This window comes from Denticeps clupeoides, chromosome 12 (genome assembly GCF_900700375.1).
Source record: "Denticeps clupeoides chromosome 12, fDenClu1.1, whole genome shotgun sequence".
In the NCBI taxonomy this organism is placed as follows: domain Eukaryota; kingdom Metazoa; phylum Chordata; class Actinopteri; order Clupeiformes; family Denticipitidae; genus Denticeps; species Denticeps clupeoides.
The window spans coordinates 5,891,482-5,917,128 of NC_041718.1; the positions used below are offsets into that span (position 1 = coordinate 5,891,482).

The following is a 25,647-nucleotide window of genomic DNA, read 5'->3' on the forward strand; positions in this document are numbered from 1 at the left end:
TTTCAAATACAAGAGTTAAGGTCTCGTTCACCCATGTGGACTCTTTGTTTTGCTCCATCAAAACAAAGGCTGTTTCTAAGGCTGTTTTCAGAATGAATGCAGCATGGACTGCGCTCGCTATGAGGTTTGTGCTTCTTAAAAAAACAGCGAGTTGAGCTCAATGCACCACGGTGCTCAGCGCAGAAAAAAATGTGTGGTTTTCTAAACTCCCGGTAAGACATTAATGTCATGTTGTAGATCTCTGGAAACTTAGAGACTGATAATGTCAGCTTTTCCTCCATTCCTGCTTCGTGTGTGTGTTTCAAAGGATCAAACACTAACCCGCTTCGAACCTGCAACCTTCCGATTATAAGTCTACTTCCTTATCTGGTAGGCCAACACTGCCACGCGTCTAGACACTGCTTTGTCAGTGTCACTGCTATGGGTCAGTGTAGAGCAGAATTTATTTTGAAGATATTTGGTTTTTCAGTTTTCTCAGAAGTACAATTGGCCTTTAATCATTTAAACATTGTAAGCATTTTGTAAGCTTTGTTTTTTGACAAAGGAGTTGTAATGAATTTAGTTTTAGAAGTCATACAAACACAATTCCAAAAAAGCTGCGCCACATTTTACTGACATTTACTGAAACAGTGAATGGTCTTCGTTTGTTAATTGGTTGATTAAGTCCAAGGGCCCAGAGACCCTTCTAGAAATCATTGTCTGTGTACATTTGGCCACGCTATCCACAAATGCAGGTTAAAGCTGCGTTATTCCTAGAAGAAACCATATTTGCACTTTGTCCAAAGAATGCCTGTCACTTCTCAAATTGAGTTACAGTTGAAATGAATTTTCTTTTCTTTAAACAACTTTGACAACTTTTTCTTTGCTTATATCCACCGTCAAACTGTTCACATATAACAACAAACAGAATGAACTGAACATTCGCTTTGCATATTGTGAAAACAAAAATACAGTGAACCAAAAAATGTATTAAATGTGCCTCACACACAACCAAAAGGCAATGAGTCCTCTTTAATAAAATAACAGTCTCTGGAAATTGAAAGGGGGCTTTTTCCTATGATTTGTCAGTCAGGCTCTTTCTCTTTGCATCTGAAGGAAGCTGCGCAACCACTTAATGGTTCCAGGTTCAACGAACATTGGAAAAAACATTCCTTACAACTTTTGCTACAAATGAACCAATTTGATAGTTACAGTTGGAATACATAAATCCATTGTTTGCTTAATGAATCTTCCACTCACTTGCTACATGAGCTTTGAACCTTTCCGTCATGATCAGAAATTATTCCTGGAGAAACAAATGTAATCATTTGATGGAAAGATATTAAAATAATATCGTTCCGTTTCTGTTAAAGTCAACTGTGCATAGAAATAACCTCCCTAAATCCAGATTTTTCGGATATGTCCCAGGTGGTCCAGCATGACCCTTGCCGTGGTGGAGCTGGTTACTGGAACAGCCTGTTCAGGTTCAAGCACCTGGCTACAGGACATTACCTGGCAGCTGAGGTGAGTGAGGTGTGTTGGACTCATTTTGGATCCTATCTGCCTGTCAGCCAGCTGCTCCACAAGCCCACAGGTCTGTGGAGGGTTTGACCCAATCAAGTTTTGCATAATTTATTATTATGCCAGAAACTATGTTGTCATTCTTATAACAGTGAAGTAAAACACCATATTTTATATCTGTGTCTTTTTAGGTGAATCCAGACTATGAGGAGGAGTGCCAAGAGTCTCGGTCTTCTGTGAGTAGGCTTCAAGCCACCTTAGTATTTTTGTGCTCTTCTCTCCTTTTTTTCCCTTCTGTTTCTTTGCTTCATGTGGGCTAATCTCTGTGCCGGCTCTTGTTTTCTGTTTTAGGTGGTGGATTTCATTCCCTTTAATTTTCAGGTACTGTAATGTTGGAAGTGTTTTCAGTTAGAGTAGTGCTCAAGCTGTAAATTTAAAACATGCACATCTACTTTGCGCTTTAAAAGCATGCCACGTTGTACTTCTGGATGCATTCCATCTCTACCATAGAGTTTTTCACTCTTTCCCTTCTGTGCATCTATTTGTTTCCATGTGTCTTATTTTGTGCATGTGCTTGTTACGTGGAATAGTATGCATAGATTTTGAAATGTAGTGTAGCGCAGAAATATAAACCTAAAGAGCATTCAGTAAAATTAGATAGTCATTAAATGTATGTGCTGCCACAAGGTGTCATGAAAATTCTGTAACCTATGCAGTACTGATACCCACCTGTAGATGGCGGAGCACACCCACACACAACTCGTGCAACTGCTGCGAAATTGCACTGTGGCCATGTTGTTTACTGGAATTCAAGACCCCGAGACCATGTCTGCGGTTCAGCGCCAATTTAACTTGCTCTGAATAAACAAATCTGGTTTTTTTCAGGCCTGTGTCACGTTGTGAAAGTGTTTTTGAAGTAAATAAATCCAGTCAGAATAAAATGATTTGTGGGGGAGGGAACTTTATGCTGTTTAAACTTGGTCAGATGGGTAAGAAAGGTCATGACCCCACTGCCCATGTTCCTTGTTTACTGCAGCTGGACTCTGAGCATGAAGCACTTCGAGCTCGACTGCGCACTCCCAACGAGAAGGTTATGTACACGCTGGTCTCCGTTCCGGATGGAAACGACATTTCCTCCATCTTTGAACTTGACCCCACAACCCTACGAGGGGGGGACTCCTTGGTGCCCAGGTACAGTAATCCACAAAATCTGTATCTGACATGCAATGAGTTCCAAAACAAATACCTCGTGACTTGACCTCCTATCCTGTATGAGGGCGGCTTTTGGAGGTTGTTGGCATGCACTGTGCTCTCAGATCCGGATCTTCCCCTGGCGGGGCTGCTGGTAAACACTAGCAGGCGCAGCTGTGAGGAAGTGAGTCGTGGCCTGGTGAAGCATAGCCGGCGCGGCGTGTCCATTCATGACCCTCAGCCTGCAGAGAGCAGGCATCTTGCAGGCAACCCTCCCTCACCCTCAGACACCTACTTACACACACATGCACGCTCTTTAAATACACGGTGCGGCTGAGGTTAGCTGAGGCCGACAGCTTACGGTGTCCAATGTTCTTATTGGAAGATATAAGACGTGGCCATTCGATCTCACCTTGGATCAATTTCCAGTGCCTGAGGCCCTCTTTCGGCAAGACCCGTGACATGGGCTTCGTGCCCAGAGGGGAGTGGCCTAACCAGAATCTTGAGTGCACAAATTCTTGGCAGTGTTTCGTGTTGATGAAATGGTTGGCCACTCTTTTTCACATGCAGTCTTTCTCATAGTGTATAACTATGTCCTTTCTTTTCTAATTCCTATCTACCTATAATCTACCTACATATAATTTGCTATGCTAGTGTTAAAAGCTTATAAGGCTTATTGTAGCAATGTAATTGAATGTACATTGCTACAATTTGTTTCCTGAAATCAGTGCTTTTCATGGATTAATGAGGCTTTCTCATTGGTTTATTGAATTGCGTTTCCAATGTTTTGTAATGATTCACATTTCCTAGAACCTGAACTGAATGCGTACATCCTCTTGCTCACACACTTTCCTCTTGTCTACGATCTTTGTGTTGGGTGGATCCAGCACAGTTTCTAGACTGAGTGAAGGAGTAGTTGTTCTTTTGAAGAATTTCTTTGACCACTTAATAGACAGGAAAGTCCCCAGTAGTTTGCAGAACTAGGAAGCAGCGGCAAGTTTTTGACTTGAGTGGCACAGAGCCACAAAACTGTCCACCAGCGAGCAGAGTCCAGCGAGCTGCTGTGACACATGAAGGCAAGAAGATCACGCTTCCCGTGTCATATACAGGGGGGTGTTGCGTAACAACCTGGCTCTCGTGTCTAATCTGTCATTGTTTTTTTTTATACACACACCCACACACACACACACACACACACACACTTTTTAATTTATATTATGAAGCCAAGTATAATTTTGTTATGGATGTTAGTTACGTTATAAGGCTTATTTTAGCCTTTCCTGATAGCATCATGTGCAGTGCAGGGAGTTCTCGGTAAAACATGAGCGTTTTGTGCACTGCCCTGCGGTAACCATGACAATCCTGCTTTTGTCACGGCTGTGGCCAGATAAGCTGGGCCCTCAGTAATGAATGTCAAAGGCAGCATTGTGCCACGTCCTCAACTGAATGCACACGGGTCCCGCACCTGAAATACCCTGCGTCTGCCCGGGACACGGGAGGTCTGGAGGTGTGACTCATTAATGGGAGTGAACGCTCAGCCGGCAGCACTAAGCCTGTTAGCCAAATGGCTGGTTGCGCAACCGGCTGCCAGCGATACAGAGAATACACCGTCTGCTGCCGTACCTCATCCTCCTGAGTCGGCAGAAGGCAAGCAAGTCCTAACCAGACTGCAGCGCTGTAATCTGTCTGCCTCCAGGTTAATGCCGAGTTACAGCATAGTCCTGTTGACGCACCAGGGATGATTTGAAGCGGCGCTGTAGCGCTTTGAGCTTCGGGGAGAAAACGTGCAGAAGACTCCAGCAGAAATGTCCCTCCTCTCGGTATGCAGCGTTTATACAGAGCAGTCAAAGGCCAGCCACCCAGAACAATGCCGCCTTTCATACAGACAGGTGTGCACAGCTCCTCATTCTTATGCAATATCAGCTCTGCCTTCAGTCACCTGCTGCCTCCTTGTGAAGTTTCCCTAAACCTTGCGTAACCAGTTTCCCCTTCTCTGTTAGACCAAAGATTTCTTATTAGTGTAGCATTGCCTTCGGTAATGTCACCAACAAAGGGAAGGTGTTTAACCTTACATCCTGTTTGGGGTGTTGACTGTCGACTGTGAAATTTTTACTCAAGTGGAAAATAGCTTGCAGTCTTCTGCCATGCTTCTTAAGCAAAATATGGAAAATGAAGAGATATTTTTAGCTATTTGTCTTATAGAAGTCATCTTTTTGCCTGCAGCTGTGGGTCATGCTAGCAGGGTCACATGATGACCACAGGAATAAACTATTCTTCAAATTAAGGTTTCCTCAACTTAATTGCACTTAAACATGTTCATATGACTCAGTTGTCACAGGGTGCTTTTCTTCTAAGAAGTACATTAAAGCCAGTTAATGGGTGAAATTAATTTAGACATGCCTTTTAAGAATACCAGACTGTAGTAGCATCTAGCAAACATCTGTGAGCTGTTTTTGAAGTTCAGACCAACAATTCCTGTGCAGACACGAATGTGCATGTGATTCTTTGCAAAAAGTGCCTGTGGTTGTTTATAGACATATAGACATATGGCTTTAAATTAAAGCCCAATACAAAATTCTAGTTTCAAAATATGTCTGGTCATACACACAATGTGCTTGCTATTAAATGTACAAAATATAAATGTTTTTATTTATTCAAATCTAAAGATTTCTGTTTCAAATGTTTCAATCTGCTGGTTGCTCCGTTACTCAGACCTTTAATACAGTAGGAATTTGCATTGGCTCAACTGTAAAGATTGGAGTTTCACTGCCATATATAAAGGGCTGAAAATATATATATATATAACCCAAACAAATGAGGCAGAAAACCCATTATTTAATTGCAATATCCCTTGAATAGGCAATTGGAATAACTAGTATGAGCATGATGTAAATGAGATGTACGTTACTCAACTGCTTCACAATGTTGACCCTAACTGTTTTTCTTATTGCCGATTTGTCTGGAAATTTTTAAGTCTTTTGAAGGAAAACTCATCAAAGTATGACGTTTTAGTCCTTTATTAAAATTTTCCCCTCAGAAACTCTTATGTGAGATTGAGACATCTCTGCACCAACACATGGGTTCACAGTACCAACAACCCTATTGACAAGGAGGAAGAGAAACCTGTTATGCTGCGGGTAAGTTTTCTGGCCCCAACCTTTTTTTCCTCCCCAAACGGAACCATGATTGCAGGTGCACAGATTTCCTTATGAGTTATGAACTCTTATAGGTTTTTAATTTTACAGTTTATATTTTATTTCTTGCCCTGCCCAGATTGGCACATCTGCAGTCAAAGAAGATAAGGAAGCCTTCGCCATTGTGCCAGTGCCCCCGGCTGAAGTACGAGACTTAGACTTTGCTAACGATGCCAGCAAAGTCTTGGCCTCCATAGCTGGTAAACTGGAGAAAGGCACAATCACACAGAATGAGAGGAGGTATGATTTTTAATATATATATATTTTTTGCTAGATATGTTTCTCTTTTCCAAGTGTCAGGGACATTGCTGCAGGGACAATGCTCTCTTTTTTTTCTCCTTCATCTATGAATGTAGGTTTGTCACAAAGCTGCTGGAAGATTTGGTGTTCTTTGTGGTGGATATCCCCAACAGTGGTCAGGATGTCCTAGAGATCATGGTCAACAAGCCAAACCGTGAGAGGCAGAAACTCATGAGAGAGCAGAACATCCTGAAACAGGTACGTTTTATCACCTAGATTTATTTTAATTTTATTTTTTATTTATTTAGTCCTGCAGTAGTACGTTAATCGGATCTTGTTGTTGATCGCTTCCCTTCTGTAGATCTTTAAGCTCCTTCAGGCACCTTTTACTGACAGTGGCGATGGGCCTATGCTGCGCTTAGAGGAGCTGGGCGACCAGCGCCATGCCCCGTTTCGCCACATCTGTAGACTGTGTTACCGGGTGCTGCGGCACTCCCAGCAGGACTACAGGAAGAACCAGGTGGCTTTGGGTGCAACCGCTTTCTCTGGCTTATTGCTCCGTTTGATGTTTTTTACTGACCAATGCAAAGATGCGGAGTTGTTCAGCTGCCATTGCTATAAATTAATACAATACTGGCTTTTCATTATGGAACTATTTGTTTATAATAATCACATACACATAATCAACACACAAAAAAAAGATTCTAAAAAGATTGGCTTTAATAAAAAATAGTCTGCTGTCTTCCATTTGGTTCCATTTGTGATCATTTAATTAATCATTTTAACTAATCACAATTTTACACTGTTCCAGACTGGTTGGTCAGTTGAGGTGGTTTGATGAATGTTTAAGTACTAGTAGCGACCCTGTTTCCTCTGTCACTTCAGCTTTCACCTGGTGGCAACATGCTTTTGGCCCACGTGATTGGTTCATTTGACTTGATTAGTATTGAGTTTTTGACCCCTGCATTCTATTAGATTAGATTACCCCTCTAGTTACACATAATACTCATAATTATAGAGGGAACCAAACCATTGCTGTCCCAGTATGTTGCATTTTCTGGTATATCAACATATTATTGTTTTACCTGATTCATTTACTCCAAATGTTGCTGTAACTTCAGTCTTATTTAGCCTTAAATCCCATGTGGGCTTAAATCCATCTGTCAACAGGGATTTCTGATCAAAGAAACAATTGGAATATTACCTTTGACCTAAGTACAGTTGCCATAATGCAAAGGGTTCAGGGGTTTACATACAGAACTGTCTAATTGTAGATATAATTGGAAATAAATATTACCTGTTGGCAATGGAATACATCTAACCAGTGCCTGTTTGTCTTCCTGTCCAGGAGTACATTGCGAAGCAGTTCCGTTTTATGCAGAAGCAGATAGGCTATGATGTCCTGGCAGAGGACACGATCACTGCCCTGCTCCACAACAACCGCAAGCTGCTGGAGAAGCACATCACTGCTGCTGAGATTGACACATTTGTCAGCCTTGTTAGGAAGAACCGTGAACCCCGGTGAGAGCCAGCACTGTTTATATTGTTGTTTATATCAGTCCATCTGTCCATAGAAATTATTGTGTTTTGGGGCGTGGTGTGCTTAGAGTAGTCAGGATCATCATTGTCCCAATCCTGTTTGTTCTGGTCTTCAGCTCAAATTTGCACTTAAAACAAATCCAAAAGCAAGACATCAAGAAAGGTGTCTTTTTGGATTTCAAAATCCAAAATGGATCTTTTACTTAGTCAAACCACATTTGTTGTTCTTGCTCTACAATTTTGCTCTGCAGTTCTTTGTTTGATATCACTCTCCTTAAATATTCTGCAACCTCTATCCATCAATGAGCTTACTACAATTGCCTCAGGCATGCCTCAGACTCATGGTGTTAGTGGTATTGGAACAAAATTTGAGAGTGAGACAGTTCTGCTCTGTTCTGATGTTTGATTGACAAACATTGGGCTGAATGTCAAAAGTCCTGAAACAGTTCCTACATCGTGCACTTGTTGACCTCTTTACCTTTACTCGTTTTATTTACACACCTTATGAAGCTGCTTAAATTGGTGACATCAGTGTACAAAGAAATTATAAAAAGAGGTAACTGAATCTGATTCTTCAAATATTTGTTTTCTTGTATTAGATTTTTCAAAATGGTTTCAGTCACGCACTTCATATAGGAAAAAGAAACTCAGCACTGCTCTGTTTGCTCCGGGGCAGTGGTGGCCTAGTGGTTAAGGAAGTGGACCCGTAATCAGAAGGTTGCTGGTTTGAATCCCGATCCAACCAGGGTGCCACTGAGGTTCCACTGAGCAAAGCACCGTCCCCACACACTGCTTCCTGGGTGCCTGTCATGGCTGCCCACTGCTCACTAAGGGTGATTGGTTGAATGTAGAGGACAAATTTCACTGTGTGCACCGTGTGCTGTGCTGCTGTGTATCACAAGAGACAATCACTTCACTTTAAAACTTTAAAATCTTGTGGATTGGAATCAAATTCTGCATTTTAATTAACCAGCTGATCTTTTTATCTGTGTCATTTCATGTCATATATATTAAATTAACTGTTACATACATAAATCATAAAAACAAAATGCAAAATATCCAAAAATACGAAGGTTTGTGGAGGTGCTAAAGGGTTTTGGGGCAAATTTGTATCAATATTGATTGAACTACATGGTCCTTTCCGTCTGAGTTCCTTTGAAGAGCATTTGTCTGTCTGGTAGTCTTTTGCTCAACTTGTTTACAGTCAGCATTGCAGCCTTCCTGAGGAAGATGAGGTCATGTTGCCTGCTTTCCGGGATAAGGGGAGGTGCATAGCTTTGTGAGTGTGTGTGGGCATTTTCAAGGTTTGTGGGAATTTTTGGATTACTGGAAAGGTGACTGGGACAGACCGCTTAAGGGTTAAATGCTTTATGCCAAAACAAGCCTTAGATGATTAAGTGCTCAGATTGTTTCCTTTAGTTTCGATATTGGAAAGCATGCAACAGAATGTTCTTCAGGCTATAGTGAAGTAAAAGCAGATGTAAGAAGAAAAAACTGATGGACAAGCACTGAACATGCTGTTTTACTATGCATCATTTTTTCAGGATTTTTGTTTGCATTGTTAATCACTCCATGCATCACACTTATTGTAAAGCCAGGAACTCACACTTAGTCCTTCCTGTAAATGAATGCATGGATGCATGAAGGTGAATTCTGATCTGTTCGATGCTGTCTACAGGTTTCTGGACTACCTGTCAGATCTGTGCGTTTCTATGAACAAGTCCATCCCTGTGACCCAGGAGCTGATCTGCAATGCAGTTCTGGACCCAACCAATGCAGATATCCTCATTGAGACCAAGTGAGCCTTGACAAACACTGTAAAACATTGTATCTGCTATTGTATTTACTATCTGTTTTAAGGCATCTGTTTACACCCTGGCTGTTTGGCCACAAAATATGAGACCTGGAGTTGAGTAATTTGTTATCCACTTTAAAATACTCCCAGATGCTCACTGGAACCTTAACCTTTGACCCTTTGCCAGACTGGTGCTGTCGCGGTTTGAGGTGGAGTCTGTGACTATTGGGGAGACTCCGGTGGAGGCAGAGGAAGATGAAGAGGAGGTTTGGCTCTTCTGGAAGGACAGCTGCAAGGAAATTCGCAGCAAGAGCATTAGAGAGCTGGCGCAGGATGCCAAGGAGGGTCAGAAAGAGGACCACGAGGTCATCACCTACTATAGGTACTAGAGGCTGTGCAATATTTGCATTTTAAAGCCAGTGTTGGTCAATAACTCACAACTCTCCCTCAGGTATCAGCTCAACCTGTTTGCAAGGATGTGCCTGGACCGGCAGTACTTGGCCATCAATAAGATTTCTGGCCAGCTCGATGTGGACCTGATCCTGCGTTGCATGTCTGACGAGGACCTTCCATACGATCTTCGTGCCTCGTTCTGTCGCCTGATGCTCCACATGCATGTTGACAGAGATCCTCAGGAGCAGGTTACACCTGTCAAATATGCCCGGCTCTGGTCGGAAATTCCCTCCAAGATCGCCATTGATGAGTAAGTTTTTTTTTTTTTTTTTTTTTATAACTACAATTGCAACCCACCTTTTCCAGTTACGTTGTTTCCAAAAAATCAACATCGGTGATTCATGTAATTTTCTCAGCTATGACAACGATGGCACCACCCGAGATGAGATCAAGGAGCGGTTTGCTCTCACCATGGAGTTTGTGGAGAACTACCTGCGTGATGTGGTCTGTCAGAATGTGCCCTTCTCTGACAAAGAGAAAAACAAGCTCACGTTTGAGGTGTGTTATGGAAATGGAACGTTAACCCAAGAAAGTAGCAGCACTATGTGGAAAACGATTTGATAATTTATTAATCCTTTTTTCCTTGTGCCAAAGGTTGTGAATTTGGCTCGCAACCTCATTTATTTTGGCTTTTACAACTTCAGTGATCTGTTGCGCTTGACCAAGATTTTGCTGGCCATTTTGGACTGTGTCCATGTCAGCACCATATACCCCATTAACAAGATGGAGAAAGGCGATGAAACCAAAGGTAAAAACCCAAACATTGTTAAAGTTATGTCTATGTGTATGGTTAATGTGCTAATGGAAAACTTGTCTCCTTAGCAGGAAGGGCCACTACAGGGAGTGCAGAATTATTAGGCAAATGAGTATTTTGTCCACATCATCCTCTTCATGCATGTTGTCTTACTCCAAGCTGTATAGGCTCGAAAGCCTACTACCAATTAAGCATATTAGGTGATGTGCATCTCTGTAATGAGAAGGGGTGTGGTCTAATGACATCAACACCCAATATCAGGTGTGCATAATTATTAGGCAACTTCCTTTCCTTTGTCAAAATGGGTCAAAAGAACAGTGATATATCTTGCAGAGGGATGCAGAACTCTTAAAATTGCAAAGCTTCTGAAGCGTGATCATCGAATAATCAAGCGTTTCATTCAAAATAGTCAACAGGGTCGCAAGAAGCGTGTGGAAAAACCAAGGTGCAAAATAACTGCCCATGAACTGAGAAAAGTGCCCAAAAGCACAAGGTGTGCAATACTCAGAGACATGACCAAGGTAAGAGAGGCTGAAAGACGACCACCACTGAACAAGACACACAAGCTGAAATGTCAAGACTGGGCCAAGAAATATCTCAAGACTGATTTTTCTAAGGTTTTATGGACTGATGAAATGAGAGTGAGTCTTGATGGGCCAGATGGATGGGTCCGTGGCTGGATTGGTAAAGGGCAGAGAGCTCCAGTCCGACTCAGACGCCAGCAAGGTGGAGGTGGAGTACTGGTTAGGGCTGGTATCATCAAAGATGAGCTTGTGGGGCCTTTTCGGGTTGAGGATGGAGTCAAGCTCAACTCCCAGTCCTACTGCCAGTTTCTGGAAGACACCTTCTTCAAGCAGTGGTACAGGAAGAAGTCTGCATCCTTCAAGAAAAACATGATTTTCATGCAGGACAATGCTCCATCACACGCGTCCAAGTACTCCACAGCGTGGCTGGCAAGAAAGGGTATAAAAGAAGACAAACTAATGACATGGCCTCCTTGTTCACCTGATCTGAACCCCATTGAGAACCTGTGGTCCATCATCAAATGTGAGATTTACAAGGAGGGAAAACAGTACACCTCTCTGAACAGTGTCTGGGAGGCTGTGGTTGCTGCTGCACGCAATGTTGATGGTGAACAGATCAAAACACTGACAGAATCCATGGATGGCAGGCTTTTGAGTGTCCTTGCAAAGAAAGGTGGCTATATTGGTCTCGGATTTGTTTTTGTTTTGTTTTTGAATGTCAGAAATGTATATTTGTGAATGTGGAGATGTTATATTGGTTTCACTGGTAAAAATAAATAATTGAAATGGGTATATATTTGTTTTTTGTTAAGTTGCTTAATAATTATGCACAGTAATAGTCACCTGCACACACAGATATCCCCCTAAAAACAAGCTAAAAACTACTTCCAAAAACATTCAGCTTTGATATTAATGAGTTTTTGGGTTCATTGAGAACATGGTTGTTGTTCAATAATACAATTATTCCTCAAAAATACAACTTGCCTAATAATTCTGCACTCCCTGTACAAACTGATAGACATTGTGAGGATTTGTCTTAATAATGTAATAAAGCATTGAAATATTCCTATTGTGTTGGACCTCCATCATGACACTAGTGTCACTGGGTGGCTGATTAATATGAATTTTTTTATCAAATGCTGTGGTTAATGTAAGGTTTGTTGTAAGCTGCCTGTAAACTAGCTGAAAGAACTCTCTCTACAGGCAGTAATGTAATGAGGTCCATTCATGGTGTTGGGGAGCTGATGACACAAGTAGTGCTTCGAGGTGGGGGCTTCCTCCCCACCACCCCTGCCAACCCCCCAGACGGGGATGTGGTGAAGACTCAGACAGAACCTGAGAAGGAGGACATCTTGGTTATGGACACCAAGCTCAAGATCATTGAGATCCTTCAGGTATCAAACCGTGGCCTTCTTGATTTCACATGATTCCTGACACAGAGTAAAACAAAATGTGCATTTCACGGATGATTACATTTGATCAATGCATTTAAAACATATTTTACACATTAATAACTGTAGAAACTATCACCTCAGCCATCATTATTTTGGATACATTTGAATAATTCTACTTTCTAAAACTTCAAATTGTGAATGTATGCACAAGCTGTTTTTTCTGATTGCATTGTTGACCATCTTCCTGGAATTTTTGGAGCATTCACTAAATGTGCGCTGTCATTTTTGTAAGCAATGTAATATAATAGGATTATGTCACAGGTCACTATGTGGCCCCCACCCAATGAAATATCTTATGTTAAATGCAAATATCTCTTAATCTGCTGATCAAGAATTTTATAGACTCCATATGTCCCCACTGCAGTTTATTCTGAATGTTCGGCTGGACTACCGCATTTCTTGCCTGCTCTGCATCTTTAAGCGAGAGTTTGATGAAACCAACACCCAGACTGATGGAGCAGTTCCTGGTACCCCAGATGGACCCAACAACATGCCAGGTTAGGCACCAGAAATTTGATTATGTCTCATTTGCCTTACTTTTTTGTGAGTTTGTCCTTGTTTTGGTCAGGAGCACTGGATTTTGAGAACATTGAAGAACAAGCAGAAGGCATTTTTGGTGGAAGGTAGGCCTTATTTTCCCTGTGAATGAATTCATGAATTTATTTTTTTTTTAAACCTCAATTTTTTTCTTCCAAGTGAAGAGAACACACCCCTGGACCTGGATGACCATGGTGGACGAACATTCCTCAGGGTTCTTCTCCACCTCACCATGCATGATTATCCCCCACTGGTGTCAGGGGCTCTGCACCTGCTCTTCAGACATTTTAGCCAAAGACAGGAAGTTCTGATGGCTTTCAAACAGGTTGAATGTTCTCACTAATATTTTGCTTTATGTCTTTACTTTTTATTCTTCCGTGTGCTCTTATCTTTTGCTGTATGCTTTCATAATCCAGGTCCAGCTACTAGTTACCAGCCAGGATGTTGACAACTATAAGCAGATAAAGTCTGATTTGGACCAGCTTCGCTCTATTGTGGAGAAATCAGAGCTGTGGGTTTATAAGCGACAAGGAGAAGAGGGCATGGATACAGGCGATGGCCCTGCCTCTGAGACGGACCACAAAACAAAGGTATGGGTCTGTGTGTGGCCCTATCAGTGTTTTTATCATAAGTAATCAAGATTTTATATATGATCCATTTACACACAGGGTGACGCGAGTGGCTTGGACAAGAAAAAAACAGAGAGCACAAGCAGCTACAATTACCGTGTGGTAAAAGAGGTAAAACGCCACATTTCCTCAGACCACCTAATTGAAGCCACTGCCCTTTCAGCACTTATCTCACAGATGAGTGGAACAGAACACACAGGGACAGTCCCCCTGGAGTAAGTGTCTTGCTCAGGGACACAGTGGTAGTAAGTGGGATTTGAACCTGGGTCTTCTGGTTCATAGGCGAGTGTGTTACCCACTAGGCTACTACCACCCTTATTGGGTGGTTATTGGTTCGAATCCCGATCCACCGAGGTGTCACTGAGCAAATCACTGCTCCCCGGGTGCCTGTCATGGCTGCCCACTGCTCCCTCAGGGGATGGGTTAAATGCAGAGACCACATTACACTGTGTGCACTGGGTGCTGTTTTGTGTCATGTGACAACTAATCAGTTTCACTGTCAACATTGCTTTATGTGTGTAAGCATGTGTATATCCTTATTTTTGCCTACGCTAAACTTCCCTTTTAACTTCTGTGTGAGTTCCTGAGTATCTGTTTGTTTCTGTGTGTTTGTAGATCCTGCTTCGCCTTAGTAAGCTTTGCATCCAGGAAGGGGCATCAGGTAAAAAAAGTAAGAAGCAGCAGCAAAGGCTCCTGAGGAACATGGGCGCTCATTCTGTGGTTTTGGAGCTGCTTCAAATCCCCTATGAGAAGGTACATTTGCCACTGAAGCAGTTTGACCTATAAGAGCCACATTTTGACAGCACATTTTATTTATTATTCTACTGTCCACTACAGGCCACCCTCTAATTAAAAAGTATTCTGTATACAAGTGTCTTAATGTACAGACATCAGGTGTTGGCCTAGACTTTCATTTCTGTTCCTTTCTTGTTAACCCAGACTAGATCTCACCAACAGATCCCATGGATTTGTACCGTTAAACCACAAGCTTGTATAATTTTTGGCTGGGATTTAGTGTGATATGGGTGTAATAATATGGGTAGTGAATTTTCTTTTGTGTGTGGAACAGGGAGAGGATGTCCGCATGCAGGAAATTATGAAGCTGGCCCATGAATTTCTTCAGAACTTCTGTGCTGGAAACCAACAAAACCAGGCTTTACTCCACAAGCATATCAATCTCTTCCTCAACCCAGGGGTAGGGCCTGCAGTCAGTTTTACTTCAGCCATTGTTAGTCCGTCGTAGCATAGCTCCTGCATAAATGTAGCAGAATTGTACATGCTTTACCTCTGCACAATTGTGCTCTTATGAGCAATGTGTAGGTGGGGTATTATTTCTATCTCCTTGTCGTGCAGCTCCTGTCAATTAAACAGGGAATCCTACTGTATGGAGCGCAGAGGCTGTGCTGTCTAGTTACTGCATTTCCATTAATATTCTAATGTAAGAATACACACATGCTGTGGAGGTGATTGTGAATACCGACAGGAATTAGCTCAGGCCAATTAAAGTTGTCATTGTTTTTTTCTAGTCAGATTAATAAAATTTTAGTCCGCAAACTCCAGTCAGTCATTTTTTCCTCATTGTAGATTCTGGAGGCCGTCACCATGCAGCATATCTTCATGAATAACTTCCAGTTGTGCAGTGAGATCAATGAAAGGGTGGTGCAGCACTTTGTCCACTGCATCGAAACTCATGGCCGCCATGTCCAGTACCTTAAATTTCTGCAGACCATTGTTAAAGCTGAGAACAAGTTCATCAAGAAGTGCCAGGACATTGTCATGGCTGAGGTTGGTCATCTTTCCAAGTGTGCAATCTGCTCTGTCCTGTACACTTCGTGTGTGTGTGTTTCTGTTTCTGGATGGTGCTTTACTAGTTTGTTACAGTATAATGTGTCTGACAGAGGTCTGACAGATTTGCAGTGCTATGAAACACCTTTGTCACCTGGTCAATACCCTGTTACAAAAAAAAAGTTTCTTAATTCTTACATTACTTTACTTTTTTCTTTTTACAAAAAAATACACTGTGCTGTAGATGGTTAACTCAGGCGAGGATGTTCTGGTCTTCTACAACGACCGGGCTTCCTTCCAAACACTGGTGCAGATGATGCGCTCAGAGCGGGACCGCATGGATGAAAACAGTCCCCTCATGTACCACATTCACTTAGTAGAACTGCTGGCTGTTTGCACCGAGGGCAAGAATGTGTACACCGAGATCAAGTGCAACTCACTGCTGCCGCTTGATGACATTGTGCGCGTGGTTACACATGAAGACTGCATCCCAGAGGCAAGTTTGACAGTTTTCAGCCAGATGAATTAAGTAAATGTACAAGTACAATTGATGTTGTGTTTTTAGTTTTTGAATTATATGGGAGACTGGTGGTGATTTTATTACAGTATATCGAGTATCATTCTTTTAAGCTATTAACTTTCCTGGTGCATGAAATCATTCGGGTCCAATCATATGTAAACATAAAAACGCATCGAATCTTTTAAAATAGTAGGAGAAATACATTTTAAATAGTAGTTGTAGTTATAATACTTTATGCACGATCAAAAGACTTTACTATTTATTATAATTTGCTTTACTATTTTATTGTGATGTCTAACAAAGGCTGTCTTGTGGTCCCTGCAGGTGAAAATAGCGTACATAAACTTTTTGAACCACTGCTATGTGGATACCGAGGTGGAGATGAAGGAGATTTACACCAGCAACCACATGTGGAAGCTTTTTGAGAATTTTTTGGTTGACATATGCAGGGTAAACAAACCATTTACAAACAAATTCTTATTTATGGATGTTTATTTCAGCTCACTTTTTACGATTAGGTTTTATATCAATTGTGTCAGAGTTGTTCAGTCAAGGGCCAAAAATGTGCCAACGTGGTTTTTATACAAACAAACAATGTAAACCTTTACCAAGTTATATTGGTTTCTTACACTAGAGAAAGATTAAGTTGGAACTATATTTTAATGATTTTGTACCCCTATGTTAGGTGTGTAACAACACAAGTGACCGGAAACATGCTGACACAACACTGGAGTGCTATGTGACTGAGACAGTCATGAGCATCGTCACCACCTTCTTTAGTTCACCATTCTCCGACCAGAGCACAAGCTTGCAGGTGAGGCACAGACACAGGCTTCCACGTGCACTCTTTACGCACTGTCACACTTTTACACAGTCATTGTTACACAAATCATACACACACCCTTCTTACCACACACACAAATTCCCCTTCGTGACATACAGACTGATGCATTTACACACAAATGTGAATAATACACACCCTCTAACTCCTCAAATGTAATACAGATAATAGGATCACTTACTTACTCCCACATTCTTTCTCAGGCACACAAAATGTTTTGCAAATTCACATGACCATATGACAGATTTTTTCACTCTTTCCCTTCCTTTTACCATGATTTTCCACTTCTTCCTTATTGACAGTTTTTGTTTATCCAGTGTTTTACACCCGTAGATGGGCTTGTCTATCCATACCCTCCGTCTCGTGGTACTGGAGTATTGTTGTTGTGCGGTTATATCTCATAATCACACCTGATTTGAACATGTAACATTTTCACATTTCTCATAGGTGGTCCATCATATTTATGTAAGTATCAGGAAGGCTGTCATTCTGGCAGTCCTGCCTGGGTGTATGCCTCGCCCTCACTGGTTTTTGGTTTTCCTCACAAACACGTTTCTCTAGAAAATGCTGAGGTTGCGTAATTGAATAAAGAAGTCACTTCCCAGATCTTAGTTTTTGCGGTCTGTAGCAGCTTTCGCAAGTCTCTCCCTCTCACCCACACACACACTCACACGCCAATAGGAATGTGGCCTCCACCCTTCCCAACGACATTAAGGAGGCCTGTTTTGAGTCCAGTAGTTGTCTGTGGAGATGTCTACAGTCACCCTCTCTTCTTGGAAAGCTTGGTCACGTTTCCTCTTGAGCAATTGCTGTCTATGCACAGGCTTGCTGGCAGTTGTCCCTTAGCATCAGAGTTTCCTCCCTTTGCCCGTAGAGTGCTGCCCGCATTAAAACACTGCATTCCATCAGCTGTAATGGCTACCTTCATGCCCCTATTCTGATGCTTAAAGATAAATGGATATATTCTGAGAAACTGTGCCTCTTCTCATTATTGTCGTGCTCTCTTTCTCAGGCTTCCATTTGGGGAAAAATAACTGAGGTATTTGCTTGTATTTTTAGCAGAGTGGTTGCACTAGGTGATGTTCTGGTCACAGTGGTGATAGTGGAACCTTATGGGAGCACTTGTTTTAGTGCATCTGGACGGATGAGATTTCTGAAGTTGACCCCATTTCTACTTCCCTTCCTTTTGTGTGATCATTTATTTATTGCTGCGTACTTTCCTATTTATTCCTGGATTGATTATTGGTTTTAGACCGATCTGCGGCCTTTTTGTGTGAAATGGAAAGCAACTTCAGAATAATTGAGATTTTTCAAGAATTTGCTCTTGAACATTTACACAGTTTGAAGCTAGCTGTGTTATAACTTAAAGGATTAATTTGTCCATTTTCAGCCTGGTTAAATAGTTAAATCAAGTCCATAAACAGCTAAATTTTACTTTGTGTATCTGCCACAGATCAATAATGAATTGTAATGTAAAACTTCAATACATAAAAACACATACAAAAACTGAAAACAAAATGGACTGACGGGAAGAAACCGTAGAACCTGAAAGAAACCAGCGGCAACACATTGAGAGCTCTCCGCTTGGAGGTGTGAGGCCACCGTGCGGCCCAAGAAAAACAAGTGATATTGAAAAAGTAATATGACTAATTGTATAAGCTATTGTACGTGTTATTGAAAAATATACATGCTATGCAGTGTTCTAAGATCTTATAGCTTCTAATTTATGACAATGTTGCGAAAAGATTTCTCAAAACTACAACTGTTACACTACTACAACTTTAAATAATCAAAGAATAATTTAATAAGGTAAGTCAGACATCTTATTTTATCTTTATTACATGTACCATATTTTCACATTTCAAATGAAAAGGTTTGGGGGGAAAAAAAAATCTACTTACACTTTATTAGAAACACTCATGTGACTGCATGTCATGGTTTAGACTGACTGATGCTCACTGTCCTATCAATAGTCTGATTTTGACCGAAGCACCACATGTAAGTGTCACACCTGTGTATCAACTGCCCTCTGTTTGTTGAAGGGCTAGAAAACACTCACTGTCCATGGCAGCAGCTGGGCTAGGACATGTCAGTGCGGTTACAATCTTCATGTTAGAGTGACCAGTTAGGTGTTAAGTCTGGTGTGAATAGTATTTTTGTTGATATAGCGACAAACAGGCACATCAGTTTCTTACAGAAATAATTTTTTTGGCCTATTTTTAAAAAGTATGTTTTTGAATTCCCATCCAACTTTCCTTTCTGGACCTTTAACTCTCATTGCCCTTGTTTCATTCCCATTCTAATTATCCTGTCAATATTATCTTCTCTTGTTTTCTGAGATAGACCCGACAGCCCGTGTTTGTCCAGCTCTTGCAGGGAGTGTTCAGGGTGTATCATTGTAATTGGCTGTCTCCAGCCCAGAAGGCCTCAGTGGAAAGTTGCATTAAGGTCCTGTCTGACGTGGGTAAGATACCATCCAAGGCTTTGCGCATCTCTTTAGCCATTGGTGCACTTTTTAGGAACTGACTTTCTGGATTTTATTCACAGCCAAGAGCCGAGCAATCGCCATCCCTGTGGATCTTGACAGTCAGGTGAACAACCTGTTTGTGAAATCCAACAATGTGGTGCAGAAGACCATCCTCAACTGGAGATTGTCAGCTCGCAATGCTTCCCGCAGAGACTCCACCCTCAGCACCTCAAGAGACTACAGAAACATCATAGAGCGGTTACAGGTAACAGAGGAAATAAGAAGAGAACATGAGAACAGTAAAGTTGTATCCTATCAAAACTAAGACACTGTATGTGTTATATATTTACCTATACTTACTTTAGTTATCATTTTCTTGTGGGGCATTGGTGGCTTAGAAGGTAAGGAAATAGACTCGTAATAGGAGGGTTGCTGGTTCAAATACCGACCTGCCAAGGTGCCACATCGTGCTTCACAATGACAATCACTTCACTTACCATGAAAATAAGATCAATTAGTCTAAGTTTTACATGTGTCATTCTTCCCCTTCTGTACTCCTTCTGTACTGTCAGTCATGCGGCACATTCCCCAAAAATGGCATCACAAGGGACATCAGAAACATAAACTATCATTTGTAGGTCTGAAGTGTTTTGGGTCATTTGCTCTCCTTTTGTTTTGTTGGCCGCCAAACATGTGAAAGGCTGCAGCGTAAGTCAATAGTGTGTGTGTGTGTGTGTGTGTGTGTGTGTGTGTGAGCTCAGTCAGGAGCAGTGAGTGGTGAACGATGCAAACCATTAACTCAGAGTCACACCCTTTAATGTATTTTCCATAAATTATCTCAGGAAAGCGTGTCGTGGGGGGACAGACTGAGTGTGACATGTTTCCTCTTGCTTTGGCAAAACTGCAGGAGGTTAGGGTGTTTCGCATTGTTCTGGAGGGCCATTTAATGTTCCTAACAAAATACCTTCTTAAATGAAAGATAAAAATAATAATGAAAATAAAAACATTCAGAAAACATTACCATTGGTCCCCATTGGTGTGTGAGGGAGAGAGACTTATGCAAGTCATGTGTCAGGTTTGTTTAGGTCGAGGGTGGAGGTGGGAGCTCAGGTTAACCGCAGCTCCCCACGCCTGTTCCTGATCTGCTGCTGCACATTTGCAGCAGGACTGTGGGTGGAGTCTGGTAGTAACAGGGTTAGGAAGTTCAGGAAACCAGCTGCCTCAGCTCGCTCCGGCAGGACTGGTGCTCTACATTTACATTTACATTTACATTTACAGTATTTATCAGACGCCCTTATCCAGAGCGACTTACAATCAGTATTTACAGGGACAGTCCCCCCCCGGAGCAATTTAGGGTTAAGTGTCTTGCTCAGGGACACAATGGTAGTAAGTGGGGTTTGAACCTGAGTCTTCTGGTTCATAGGCGAGTGTGTTACCCACTAGGCTACTACCACCCTCTACAGAGGGCAAGAGTTCATGGGCAGGCCACTGGAGCACTCAACCCAGTCCAACTACCTCACACACACACAAATACACCCACACACAGTTGCAACTGCATTTGAGAAGAAATTACTCATGCTTAATGTGGAGAAGTGTTCCATTTATATAGCCAAACTTGGGTCTACCTGATTTAAACATGTGAATGTGTCGAAACTGAACAATTTGTTTGATAAGTGATCAGTTTACACCCATGTAGCTAAAGATATTCACCTACTAGCAAAAGATTTTGCTTACCAACACCGAATGTCTGACCCAGTGAACCTCAGTGGACGTAGCCAAAGATCATAGATGATTGTAACTTGTAATTCGCTTGCACCCATTTTTGAGCTCTATTGTCACAATCTTTGCTGAGAAACTACTGTTTTCAGTTCTGAATTCTGTAAATATAGATATTGATGTTAGAGGAAATATAAGAGGTGGCTAATAAGGGACTAGCTTTAGGCAATTTTTTAGCTGGGGACTGACTCTTAAAAGAGATGTGGGTTCCATGGGTTTTAATTAACAAGCACACAGGGCGGACATGCGAAACATACACTAATCAATTGCATGTATTTGTTATCGGTGGGTGGGTGATTTAGGCCAAAATGCAATCAATGAGCATCTTGAGCATTAAATGTCTTTTTTTTTTTTTTTTTTTTTTTTTTTTTTTTTTCCCCCATGTAAATATCACAAAAAAGGGTATGTTTTTTTTTTTGTTTTCTTCAGGACATTGTGTCCGCACTGGAGGATCGCCTACGGCCATTGGTCCAGGCTGAGCTTTCTGTGCTGGTGGATGTCCTCCATCGGCCTGAGTTGCTCTTTCCCGAGAACACTGATGCCAGGAGAAAGTGCGAGAGTGGAGGCTTCATCTCCAAGTAAGAAAATTCCCCATCCACATATCTCTCATTTCTTTTCTTCATAGGCTGTGGTTTCATAGTCTTGTTCATGGTCTTGATCAGGGTGTTAATGAATTGTTCTAGATCAATGAATCTGAAATTTAGGCTGTGTACTTTTACTTGGTAAGTAGGTGCATTATTCTACTTCCCTACACACAAGACAAAATCTCAGAGTGGCTCCTGACTTCTCGGGTGCATTGTGAAGTCTTACACCACTATTCCTTGCAACAAACCAACATGACCTATAAGGCAAATTAGTTTCCATTTTGGCTCATTGTCCACCGTTTGTCTCACTTGTCAGTGTCCTTTCAGCGTTTTCTTGCATTAAAGACAACTCTGTGACGTTAAGTCACCGAGTTCAGATATTCCGCATGTGCATGGTGCTCCCAGACACACCTCAGTGGCTTGATGAGCATTACTGCAGAATTAAGGCCAGTGCACTGACACTTGTAAAAAGGATTAGCTTCCATGTGAGCTGAGAATCTCACTAATAACAAGTCATTCAGGACTCTAGGTGAATGGAGGGAAAGAGGATGCCACTTATTTATTAACTCTTCTGTCCACAGGTTGATTAAACACACCAAGCAGTTACTTGAAGAAAATGAGGAGCGTTTGTGTATTAAAGTTTTACAGACTCTGAGGGAGATGATGACCAAAGACCGTGGATATGGAGAAAAGGTATCTTGCAAGTTGACACTCACTGACCCAAAGACATTTTTTGACCCTTTAACCAGTTAGTGTCAGAAAAGTTTGTTGCTTTCCATACACCAATGTACCTGCCAAATCATTACAGGACTCATTGGTGTTAGGAGGCTTTTTCTCATTAAGATTCAGTCTGACAACATGGACCGTTCCAAAAACTGCACTCTCTTTTATGCAGAATTGTACAAAATCTGCCGTATTTTGCCTAAATTTAGGCAACTCTATTGCACATTAGATTTTTGCTAATGTATTAATGATGAGCATCTTTTAATTTTTAACTTCAAAGGAAGACAAAGAAGATTAATGCGCCACTGCCACATCAGACTTGTTCCCTGAGACTAACAGCTGTGCCTTCGTCTTTGTGGCTGTTTCTCCGCTGTAATCTATCTTTTCACTGGCCGTGGTTGTTGCGTTAACCCTCAGTTTATCTCATGTGTCTTTTACTAATGGACTAATGCTTCTGATCCAACCCGATCCCTCCCAAACCTTCTGCCTTTCCCCTTACTAACGGCCTCTGTACTCTGTTCTCTTCCAGCTGATTACCTTTGATGATGAGATGGAAGTGGCTGAGGTTGATTTTTTTCTTCTTTATTTCTTTTGTGCATTTGCTTGCCTCTCACCTCCCCCTCACCTGTTTCATTACTACTAGTGAAATTTGTGTTGTGGGTTTCATTGTTTTGTTGCTGTTTGTGTAGTTATGGTGCTTTTTGTCTGTGGGTTAAACCCCTGCTGCTAGTTTGTTGCTCAGATAACCTATTTGGCACTCTTTATAGGCATATATATGCCAGTGGCAGCACTGCCACCACCTCTTAACGCTGTCACTCAGAAAATGAGGACTTTACTCTCTGTAGCCCACTTTCTAGCATCAGTCTGTACTGTGAACCTATTAGCCTCTCATATGCAGTAGAAAACTGCATATGATGGTAGATGGTGGATGGTAGTAGCCTAATGGGTAACACACTCGCCTATGAACCAGAAGACCCGGGTTCAAATCCCACTTACTACCATTGTGTCCCTGAGCAAGACACTTAACCCTAAGTTGCTCCAGGGAGACTGTCCCTGTAACTACTGATTGTAAGTCGCTCTGGATAAAGGCGTCTGATAAATGCTGTAAATGTAAATGTAAAATGTAAAAATGGTTTTGTGCACCAGAATGGGCAACATGCATCAGTGGGTGATTTTGCCAATTATGGTTTCAATCAATGTTCAATCAGTCCCACATTGTTGCCACTGAGCATTAATTTATGCATTAGTCAAAATGCAAAGTACTAGAGCCTGCAGTGTAAATCTGAAAACTAATGAAACTGATAGGAGGGAAATGAAAACTAATATTTAGGTAGATGGTCAATTATGTGACGAGTGTTTTTCTGCCCATCGACCTGAAGAAGCCTCCAGATTGTTCAATAGCATTTTAAAGGACTTTTTTTTTTTTTTTTTTTTTTTTTAAAGGAAAAAAAATTGAATGAACCCACTGGTTCTTCAGAGTGTCACGTGACTGAACTAAAAAAAAAAAAACAATTACATTCAATCACCAAGAAATTGCAATACTTTGCACGTTTGGAAGCCATAAAGGTTGGTGGGAAATTCCCTGAATGGAAAAAGTATGAGAAACGGGAGGCAACATTTCCCCTTATGACAACAGAATGGGACAAATTTATACCACCATCCCGCCCGTTTGTGGTTGTGAAAGTACCACCTCACATCAAAGCCTTCAAAACATTTGGTGCACTGAATCCCTAAATGTGGGAGATTAATATCTGTTTTATTAATTGTGGCATGCTGCCTCTTTTGATGTGTGGGGTCAAATACAGGCCAACAGCACCACACACGCATATACACGGATGTTTATCACTTGCCTTTCAACTTCCTTAAAAGAGTGAAAGCCTTCCTTTTTCCTCTCACTGTTTTTAAAAGCTGCCTGCTAGTGCAGACACGTTATCAACTTCAGACAAAGCATTCAGTCTTGATCAGCCACACAAACACACACACACACACACACCCACACACACACAGATAAGTCTTGTGTCCAGTTAACTGTCATAACCGACCTGACAATAGCTTAGACTTCATAACTGTGTGTCTTTCCTAATCAGGCAGTGCCAACTAAAAAAAAAAAAGACTCATGAAAAGCAAATGGCAGAACATTTCGAAGAGAGGTTAGGCGAGATGGTTAAAGTGATTACCAGTGTGTGTACTTAAATGTATTTATTTTAATAGCAAAGACTTTGATCCCCTTTGGCTACACGTGTGAATGACTAATCAACAAATCTGTGTAGTAGAAGGTTGGACCAAGATGAAATATGTGCACAGCTCTCTGGAATCCTGCCCTTTGCATCCCATCAACATGAGGTTATCAGTTAACATTTTAAAACCAATATATGGCATTTGTGGAGGTTTTCAGAATCAATTTTTTTGCCTTCAGCCCTACTGTCACATGGCAGTCGGTTTAAGGGCCTCACAGATCACTGCTTTATTACAACTTCCGCCATTGTAACTGTTTATATTGTTTGTTCTTTAGAGAATTGAAATAAAGTCTATATTTATCGCTCTCTTTGGAGAGGACTTGGTCTACATTGCACTGGCCAGTGGACATGTTCAGCATGAAGGAAACACTAGCTCAGCTAAACCCTGTCTGTCTGCCAGTTGCTCACATGCTGTGTTTGCCAAAGTCTACCCCCCTGCTTTCTCACTCTGTCTCTCAGTCTCTCTTGTGGAATCCCAGCGGTCCTATCTGTCCAGAGCCCTGAACAGAATCCCTTCTCCTGGAAAATACTGCAGGCCGACTAGCCAGCTTCCGCTCACAGCCATAAACCCGACATGGAATTCCCAAAATGGCAGACCCTGTCCCACACTCCACCCATTTTCCCACGACCCACCTGCAAACGGACCTCTAGACTGAGCCCTGGACCAGGGTTCCCAGGCCTGCTTTCTTCCTCGAGCTCAAACCCACACTCCTCCCTGCATGTTTTCTGAATTTGGGGGCTTATGTAAGACCCACGGTGGGGACCGACAGTCTCATTGGCTGCCAGTAAACAGGACAGATACGGTTGACCTCGTGCCTGCATGCTTATCTGCTGCTTGTGTGCGCGCCGGCCTGAGTGTAATGATAATGCCCTGCGGTGTGATGTAATAGGCCTTGCAGAGATA

The 25,647-nt window shown here is 41.8% G+C and overlaps 1 protein-coding gene and 2 long non-coding RNA genes across 30 annotated transcripts in view; 1 reads left to right on the forward strand and 2 right to left on the reverse strand.

Annotated features, from left to right (window-relative positions):
- The window catches only part of itpr1b (inositol 1,4,5-trisphosphate receptor, type 1b), a 94,368-nt gene that overhangs the window by 16,660 nt on the left and 52,061 nt on the right, over positions 1-25,647 (forward strand). For 6 of the 28 annotated variants that reach the window (XM_028998073.1, XM_028998077.1, XM_028998082.1 and 3 more), the window contains exons 10-42: positions 1,408-1,512; positions 1,692-1,736; positions 1,852-1,881; positions 2,537-2,691; positions 5,729-5,828; positions 5,965-6,125; positions 6,242-6,383; positions 6,487-6,645; positions 7,474-7,646; positions 9,343-9,462; positions 9,647-9,841; positions 9,911-10,162; positions 10,269-10,410; positions 10,507-10,660; positions 12,394-12,584; positions 13,009-13,141; positions 13,213-13,267; positions 13,341-13,506; positions 13,598-13,771; positions 13,850-13,921; positions 14,426-14,563; positions 14,880-15,005; positions 15,395-15,595; positions 15,840-16,091; positions 16,440-16,565; positions 16,801-16,929; positions 17,404-17,421; positions 17,969-17,995; positions 19,300-19,420; positions 19,504-19,688; positions 21,629-21,777; positions 22,365-22,476; positions 23,036-23,071. In XM_028998073.1, the coding sequence (XP_028853906.1) occupies positions 1,408-1,512; positions 1,692-1,736; positions 1,852-1,881; positions 2,537-2,691; positions 5,729-5,828; positions 5,965-6,125; positions 6,242-6,383; positions 6,487-6,645; positions 7,474-7,646; positions 9,343-9,462; positions 9,647-9,841; positions 9,911-10,162; positions 10,269-10,410; positions 10,507-10,660; positions 12,394-12,584; positions 13,009-13,141; positions 13,213-13,267; positions 13,341-13,506; positions 13,598-13,771; positions 13,850-13,921; positions 14,426-14,563; positions 14,880-15,005; positions 15,395-15,595; positions 15,840-16,091; positions 16,440-16,565; positions 16,801-16,929; positions 17,404-17,421; positions 17,969-17,995; positions 19,300-19,420; positions 19,504-19,688; positions 21,629-21,777; positions 22,365-22,476; positions 23,036-23,071 (4,344 nt within the window). Of the gene's footprint in view, positions 1-1,407; positions 1,513-1,691; positions 1,737-1,851; positions 1,882-2,536; positions 2,692-4,370; positions 4,581-5,728; positions 5,829-5,964; positions 6,126-6,241; positions 6,384-6,486; positions 6,646-7,473; positions 7,647-9,342; positions 9,463-9,646; positions 9,842-9,910; positions 10,163-10,268; positions 10,411-10,506; positions 10,661-12,393; positions 12,585-13,008; positions 13,142-13,212; positions 13,268-13,340; positions 13,507-13,597; positions 13,772-13,849; positions 13,922-14,425; positions 14,564-14,879; positions 15,006-15,394; positions 15,596-15,839; positions 16,092-16,439; positions 16,566-16,800; positions 16,930-17,403; positions 17,422-17,968; positions 17,996-19,299; positions 19,421-19,503; positions 19,689-21,628; positions 21,778-22,364; positions 22,477-23,035; positions 23,072-25,647 lie in introns of those variants that run through there. The other 22 variants (XM_028998088.1, XM_028998089.1, XM_028998101.1 and 19 more) reach the window with 15 other exon arrangements.
- On the reverse strand, positions 216-3,159 carry LOC114800566 (uncharacterized). Its single transcript, XR_003751403.1, has 3 exons — positions 3,104-3,159; positions 2,747-2,982; positions 216-1,884 (listed from the first exon to the last, which is right to left on the reverse strand). It is a non-coding gene; the product is annotated as an uncharacterized LOC114800566 (long non-coding RNA).
- LOC114800568 (uncharacterized) lies at positions 18,778-25,465 on the reverse strand. Its single transcript, XR_003751404.1, has 2 exons — positions 25,377-25,465; positions 18,778-19,660 (listed from the first exon to the last, which is right to left on the reverse strand). It is a non-coding gene; the product is annotated as an uncharacterized LOC114800568 (long non-coding RNA).